The sequence below is a fragment of the Bombina bombina genome, chromosome 9 (genome assembly GCF_027579735.1).
Source record: "Bombina bombina isolate aBomBom1 chromosome 9, aBomBom1.pri, whole genome shotgun sequence".
NCBI lineage: Eukaryota > Metazoa > Chordata > Amphibia > Anura > Bombinatoridae > Bombina > Bombina bombina.
Window position 1 is genome coordinate 234,299,130 of NC_069507.1, and position 8,355 is coordinate 234,307,484.

At 34.6% G+C, this 8,355-nt stretch overlaps 1 protein-coding gene across 1 annotated transcript in view; it reads left to right on the forward strand.

Annotated features, from left to right (window-relative positions):
* Window positions 1-7,627, forward strand: part of ABLIM1 (actin binding LIM protein 1) — a 383,296-nt gene extending 375,669 nt beyond the window's left edge. Inside the window, exon 23 of the mRNA XM_053692692.1 lies at window positions 2,237-7,627. Coding sequence (XP_053548667.1) covers window positions 2,237-2,350 — 114 coding nt within the window. The 3' untranslated portion in view covers window positions 2,351-7,627. The remainder of the gene's footprint in view (window positions 1-2,236) is intronic.
* Window positions 7,628-8,355: the final 728 nt, after the last annotated feature.

The window sequence follows — 8,355 nt, forward strand, 5'->3', positions numbered from 1 at the left end:
TGGAAGCATGGTGGATAGTCACCTTGGATACAGTTGCCCCTCAGGGTCTCAATACAAATATTGACTTTGGCTGTTGCTATAAAACCAGATAAGTCGCATACATTGGGAGTCGTCAGAACCATGTTTCTACCTATTTCTTAAGTGCAAGATGTATTTATATAATAGTTCCTTTGAGATGGCTCATTGGGGTTTTCCCCTATATATCGTCCCACTGTCTTGATACTTTTTAGTATAGAGGACGGTGCTAAGGACGATGCCATGCTAAGTTTAAAACAATGAATTGGATAACCCTGTTTGGATAGTAGATACCGTTTACTTTTGTATATATAAATATTTGTTTACGGCCTGATGTTTGGCCTCACTGTCTATGTTTCCCCTGTCAGTTGCGCTCCTATGTCTCCGCCCCCCACCATTGCCGATTGGAGTACAATTTGTATTGTTGATGTTCTTATCTCCACATGAACTGGGGCTCTTGCTGTTTCTTGTGACGTAGGTGACGTAATGAAGTCACTCCGCGCCTCACCCAATCAGCTGTTTCTGTGATGGGTCTGGTCCGTTATGCTTGGTCTGGGGGTGTGTCATCATAGAGCGCACTGATTGGTGATTACACTGGGTTGGGTGGGTATTTAGTTTAGAGTTTGTGTTCTGCATGTTATGTCCGGTTATATTACCATTGAAAAAGGCTCCTGCGTGAGCCGAAACGTCTGGTTTATTCTGACGTCATTTAAAACGGATTGCTATAAACCCTGTTGTGTCTGCTGTGTATTGGGTGACATTGCATCACGGAGACCGTCCGTGAGATTCAACACTACTTTGCTATATATATATATATATATAAATATATATTGTGTGAATGTAAATTATTGATATATGTATACACATATACACACTCATGTGACTATAGAATAATGTTTACTAGTCAGTATTATTATTAATTGGCCTAAATTGATTAGCGGCCCTATTTCAATCAATTTGAATTTGCTATGTTAAAACTTCAAATTCTTTTTATCAGAATAACATTAGTTCAATTAGTTCAAAGAGCAACCATTTAAAATTACTTGACACAAATTATATATTTGATATAATTAGAAACACTGTTTTACTTGCACTTGGATTGGGTAAACAAAATACTGCTTGTAGTGAAGGGTTTCGCACACCTACACGAAAGCAAAATGTAAAATAGGCTAGTTAATTGATTCAATATTGATTATGACTGTCTAATATGATTGAATGCTTTTTGCACTTAACCAGTAATATGAATTCATTAAAATGTGCAATTCATCATTTCATATGATGAACTTTTTGTTAGCATCCAAACACGTATACACATATAGACATACATATAGACCATTATTCTGATGAACAATATTTCAGATTAAATTTTATGGGGAGGAAAAGGTGTGAAAACAGCCAAAATATGGTGTTACATAGGTTGTACTGGGTTTTCGTGTGGTCAAGGCTTTCAAACTAGTTAATGCCAAAAAATAATGTGAAAAGAAATGTAAAACTGTTTTTCTGATGGATTGTAATACAGTTATATAAAGAAATTATCAATGCCTCAGTGAAGAGATGTTTTGTTTCTTTTTGTGGGGATTTGGACTCCCATGCAAACTACCCAATCACTTTGATCAGCTCCTATAATAGAGTAGATCTTTTTCTCTGAGCTACTTATCAAACTACCTTGTGTGCCTATTATTTTGTCTTTGTCTGGACTAACAGAATACTCATTTAAAGGGAAATATTATCCATATATTCTATTGTATATATAAAAAATCTGTAGTTAAAGGGATAGGAAAGTCAAAATTAAACTTGCTTGTTTCATATAGAGCAGGTCATTTTAAGACACTTTTAAATTCACTTCTGTTTTCAAATGTGCTTTGTTCCCTTAGTATCCCTTGTTAAAAAATGAATATGCACATATCATACGTTAGTGGAAACTGCTGCTAATTGGTGCCTGCGCCCATTTGTCTCTTGTGATTGGCTAAATAGATATTTTCAGCTTCCTGTCAGTAGAGCAATGCTGTCCCTTCAGAAATGGATAACAAGAGAATGAAGAAAATTTGATAATAGAATTAAATTGGAAAATTGTTTAAAATTGCATGTTCTATCTGAATCATAAAAGAACATTTTGGGGTTTACTATCCCTTTAAACATGTTAAAATATTACTCAAATTATCTGTGTATGCTGTTCCTGTTTACATACATTAAAATATTTCTATATTTTGTTTTCCTTCAGCGTCACCTTGCACCAGAGGTGTTTCAAGAGATCTTTAAGATGACTATACAGGAATTTGACAAATTGCCACTTTGGAGACGCAATGAATTGAAAAAAAGGGCCAGACTTTTCTAGTATTGCTCCGGATCATCAGCAAGCTGCAATGAGCGATACATATCAATCCAATACTACCCCCTCTGATACTAAAGGGAATATTTGTAGGGGGTTAATGCTATTGGTCAGGATCAAGGATCGCTGGTCACTGAAATGCTCTGTAGGTGTGCCACTGGACAGAAAAGGGCAAACCTCTTATAACTGCCACACAGTTAAATCACGTTGTGCCCACATTATCCAAATATGGGAGTGGATGTGAGATGCCTATGTGTTTATTTTGTGTGCGTGCGTGTTTTTTTGTGAAAATGAATTTAATTTTTAAGTCCAAAAATACTGGGTATTTTTAGCCTAGCTTGGACTAGATTTTATCCTGACCCACACACACACACACACACACACATATATATATATATATATATATATATATATATACACACTTTTTTTTTTTTTTTAAATCCCCATATTTTAATTAATTCCAAAAGATTTGACAAATCTTTTTTTTGTTTTCTTTAACTGTTTTAAAGATCAAACTAAGTTTTAGCAATCCCATTATAACACCAAGCTATCACCTTTAACTGACCCAGCCTAGGAATGCTACCTTTTTCTGTAAGGTTTCCTCTTAAATACTTTTTACCATATATTATTTGGGAACAACACATTTTCACCTAGTAGTTGTAGAGACAAATTATTGCACATTATCTCTGTGGCTGTTATAATGGGCTTGTGCAGTATATTTATACAAAGTAGACATGCTTTTCCTTCTTTAATTTGGGTGTCTTGCTGCTTTTTGTAGGGTCTTTTATTTTGGACACCAACTGTCTTCTCATACCTATGCATTCTTTGGTCACTGATGGTGTCAGTTGGGGTTTAAATATCAAACACTCCAACCAAATGTGTGATTGAAAGGAAGAAGCTTTCAGAACATAAAACAACCATAAACATTTTACATCCCGTTTGCGACAAGAACAAGACATGTTCCACATAGTATATAAATATTTGTTTTATAAAATCTATACACTTCCATGCTTAGCTTGATGCATATCCTCCTGATGTTCAGATGTCACACTGCCATTGACCTGTTGGCAACATCAGATCTAATTTTCTTGTAGTAGTGAGTGGGTTCTAAAAACTAACTATATGAATGACTGTAAAGTATATCTTCCAATACAGCTTGGATTTATGTTTCAGTAAATCCTGGGTATGTTTAATACACTCCATAAAACAACTTGCATGTTCTCCCCCAGTTGCATGGACAATCTGTCTTGTATTGTGCCGACCTGACCGGCATCAAACGATTATAATTATGTTTTAAGCCAACGTCCTTAGAAATGCTTTGGGGGAGCCTATAGAAGCAAACAGTTACTCCAAATATCTTTCCTTTACATTGGTCTATAAACCTATATATATATTGATTGGGTTTTAGGAACTTTCAGTAATATACCGAGTATAGAAAAGGAGTGTGCTTACAAGAGGGTGATTTTTACATGACCGTCCCAGGAGTATACGTTCCCTTTGCAATGGTGCTTTCTCTCTAGGGCTTCTACATCAGTATTGAGTCTCTTGCCTATATACAATATGTACTATTTAAGCAAAATGTAAAGATTTCTTTTTTTTTTTTTTTTATTTAGTATGTATTGGAAAGTTGTTTAGAGCAAAACATATTCCAGGTTGATTTCTATTACTGAGAGTGTTTGCAAAGCAAACTGTAACTTGGAAATGTGTATATTATGCTGTCTATATCAGGAAAATATGTGAGGCAGCTAACTCTCTTTCTATCTTTCCCTTTTCTGTATACATGAAGGTGCATATGTAATTACAACAGAAAAGAAAGCATGTATGATGGAGTAAGCCGATCATCACTCTTTTGACAAGCTTGTGTAATGGAGCAAGTTGATAACCAGTCTATTGAAAAGTTTGCATTTAAGTTGATAACAGTCTATTGACAAGCTTGTGAAATGGAGTAAGTTGATAACCAGTCTATTGACAAGCTTGTGTGATGGAGTAAGTTGATAACCAGTCTATTGACAAGCTTGTGTGATGGAGTAAGTTGATAACCAGTCTATTGACAAGCTTGTGTGATGGAGTAAGTTGATAACCAGTCTATTTGACAAGCTTGTGTAAAGAAGTAAGTTTATCATCAGTCTATTGACAAGGTTGTGTAAAGAAGTAAGTTTATCATCAGTCTATTGACAAGCTTGTGTGATTGGATTAAGTTGATCAGTAGTCTTTTGACAAGCTTGAGTGAGGGATTAAGTTGATCATCAGTCTATTGACAAGCTTGTGTGATGGAGTAAGTTGACCATTACTCTATTGACAAGCTTGTGTAAAGAAGTAAGTTTATCATCAGTCTATTGAAAGCTTGTGTGATGGAGTAAGTTTATCATCAGTCTATTGACACGCTTGTGTGATTGGATTAAGTTGATCAGTAGTCTTTTGACAAGCTTGTGTAAAGAAGTAAGTTTATCATCAGTCTATTGACAAGCTTGTGTGATGGAGTAAGTTTATCATCAGTCTATTGACAAGCTTGTGTGATGGAGTAAGATGGTAACCAGTCTATTGACAAGCTTGTGTAAAGAAGTAAATTTATCATCAGTCTATTGGCAAGCTTGTGTAAAGAATTAAGTTTATCATCAGCCTATTGACAAGCTTGTGTGATTGGATTAAGTTGATCAGTAGTCTTTTGACAAGCTTGAGTGAGGGATTAAGTTGATCATCAATCTGTTAGCAAGCTTGAGTGATGAAGGTTATCATCAGACTATTGACAAGCTTGTGAAATAGAATAAGGTTATCATCAGTCTATTGACAAGCTTGTGTAATGGAGTACGTTTATCATCAGTCTATTGACAAGCTTGTGTAATGGAGTATGTTTATCATCAGTCTATTGACAAGCTTGTGTAATGGAGTACATTTATCATCAGTCTATTGACAAGCTTGTGTAGTGGAGTATGTTTATCGTCATCTTATTAACAAGCTTATGTAATGGAGTATGTTTATCATCAGCTTATTAACAAGCTTTTGTAATGGAGTATGTTTATCATCAGCTTATTAACAAGCTTTTGTAATGGAGTATGTTTATCATCAGCTTATTAACAAGCTTGTGTAATGGAGTACGTTTATAATCAGCTTATTAACAAGCTTGTGTAATGGAGTATGTTTATCATCAGCTTATTAACAAGCTTTTGTAATGGAGTATGTTTATCATCAGCTTATTAACAAGCTTGTGTAATGGAGTACGTTTATCATCAGCTTATTAACAAGCTTTTGTAATGGAGTACGTTTATCATCAGCTTATTAACAAGCTTGTGTAATGGAGTATGTTTATCAGCTTATTAACAAGCTTTTGTAATGGAGTACGTTTATCATCAGCTTATTAACAAGCTTGTGTAATGGAGTATGTTTATCATCAGCTTATTAACAAGCTTTTGTAATGGAGTACGTTTATCATCAGCTTATTAACAAGCTTGTGTAATGGAGTATGTTTATCATCAGCTTATTAACAAGCTTGTGTAATGGAGTATGTTTATCATCAGCTTATTAACAAGCTTGTATGATGGAGTAATTGATCATCACTTCATGTTTTACAGCTTCCCTCTCATCTCTGACAAAACTTTGCAAGTGCACTGTTTGGTTCACACAACAAACTGCTATTTCCTGCAGTTATGTCCTGACTTCCAATACATTATACAGCACTAGGCTCAAATCCATATGTTCATAACAGGTGTTACTAGTGTCCTGATGTAAAAACAAATTTTGTTGAATAAACCTCATTCAATATAAACATTCAAGGGTAAAAAAAAAGATAATAGAGCTGTTACAATCGAAAACAGTAACAATATTCATGTTATGCAATAGTTATGGGTACTTCAAGCTTTCTTTTAGTTGATAAAATGTCAAGTAATAATTATATGGAAAATACATATAATTTGTAAAGTTTTGGTAGCCACTAACAACTCTGTAATAAATAAGCACTGCAATAATCTAATCTCCTACATGCTTTGATGTACTGGATTATTGTAGATGGAAAAGTAACAATTTGCAAAAAGAAAACATGAAGCTATTTTTTAAGGGTAATTTCGCATCCAAAAAGCATTTCTGAATACTATGCCTTAAAAATAAGCAAATATTGCTCTGGTAGCTTAGTACCTGCAATAAATAATACTTTACTTTTCTGCAGTGATACTCATGGGAAGGTGCTGCAAGCTCTGGGTAGACTCATTTTGTTATATTTTATTTTTTAAAAGTACTCACGCCCCACTCCGGGCTGTATATTATATTTAGTTCAAGACAAGTGGGTGGTACAGCCAATAGGGATAGTATCATTTGCTCTGTTGAAAGCTGCATTCAGTTCTCAGTCAGCAGTGTGGGACAATACGACGATAGAGTTCAACAGAGTGGGCTGTACCATTCTCCTTAGCTCTACCTACTGCTTGTCCAGAGTTTAAAAACAAAACAAAAACAGCAGAGTGTGGGGCAGCAGAATGGTACTTGAATAATGAATACACTATTTATAATGTGTTTTCAGCTGTCATATTAACATGGACAATATTTCTTCCTCATGCTGTGATATGTTTACTAGAGAATCCTGTAAAATGTGAGCTCCCAATGCTTTCAAAATATGGATATTTACATAAATCTACAATAAAGCAATCACAAAAGGGGATTAAAGGGACAGGACAAAATTAACCTTTCATGATTTATGTGTCCTGTTTTTTTAAGGACTGATTAGCCCCAACCCCAACACTCTTACTCAACACCAACCTCCCCAACCAGCTAGACTCACTTCCTGGCCAACTTCACTCTCACTCTAATGTGTGTCTCTCCCTAATTTGTAGTGACTCTGCCCCCAGGTCTCCCTGACTAAGCCACTAGCCTCCCAGTCCAAAATAGTCTCAGTGAGGTAATTGCATCTTGGGCACTATTTTGCAGCAGTGTTTACAACATTTGTAACAATGTTACACATATAGAGCTCAAGATATGGACACACTCATGAGCCTACCACAGTAGGCTCTCATGAAAAAAAACAAACAATTTCAACAAAGGATACCAATAGAGCAAAGATAATTTAACAGCAGTAGTATTTAAAAGCATATACTCTATCTGAATCTGATAGGTTTAATTTTGACTCATGTTCCTTTAAATTCTTGTACTTTTAAATATATAATTTCCTCTGAAACAAAAAGTATCAAAACATTAATAATATGTATCTGGTCCTGTTGTTGATCATCTGCTATTTTTCCTACTCCTCTAAACTTGTTAAGTTTTTATCTACTTTTGAGTTCTATTAAACTGCAAAAGCAATTGAGTCTGTTATTTTTACTTCCTAGTTGTGGCGCTAGACATTTATTTTATTTTTTGTCATTAGTGTCCTCACACAACACACACACGAAACCCAAGTGCCTCTTACTGTAATCCTTTTCTCTATTGTAGTTGTATAGGATAAAGTAAACTACACAAATGCCCTAAACAACACAAGGTTTGTCTCAGACAGCATTTAACACAATGCACAGTAATAACCTGCTTTTTTTGTGACTTTTATATCATTTAACTGGATATCATTTCAAATCCTGATTTAGACCCAGTAAGTATACATTTGCCTTTAATTTAGAAGCACCATTTCTTTTGGATCATTTTTAACATAACCTGTTTCAATGCAGAGTACATATCTGATTGTCATGATATTATAAACAGCTTCAATAACATATGACATGATGTGAATAAAGTACATGTGAAAAAAAAGCACAGCTGACTCTGTTTTTTTAAGCAAAATGTTCAGAGGTTGTTTTTGTATAAACTAATGAGGTGGTTGTTTATGTATTTAGTTTTTTATTGATTTCTTGTAAATATTAATCAGGGATTAGTGTAGCCTTTCAAACTGCTGGAGTGAGAAACAAAATAACAGAATTAGCAGGTTTGTGATGTAATAAGACGATGTAATTGTTTATCTAAGATCACTGCTGCTCACTGCGTAACTGTAATGGTGAACATACATGAGATAGCAGCATTTGTACATATTAAACTGTGTTATT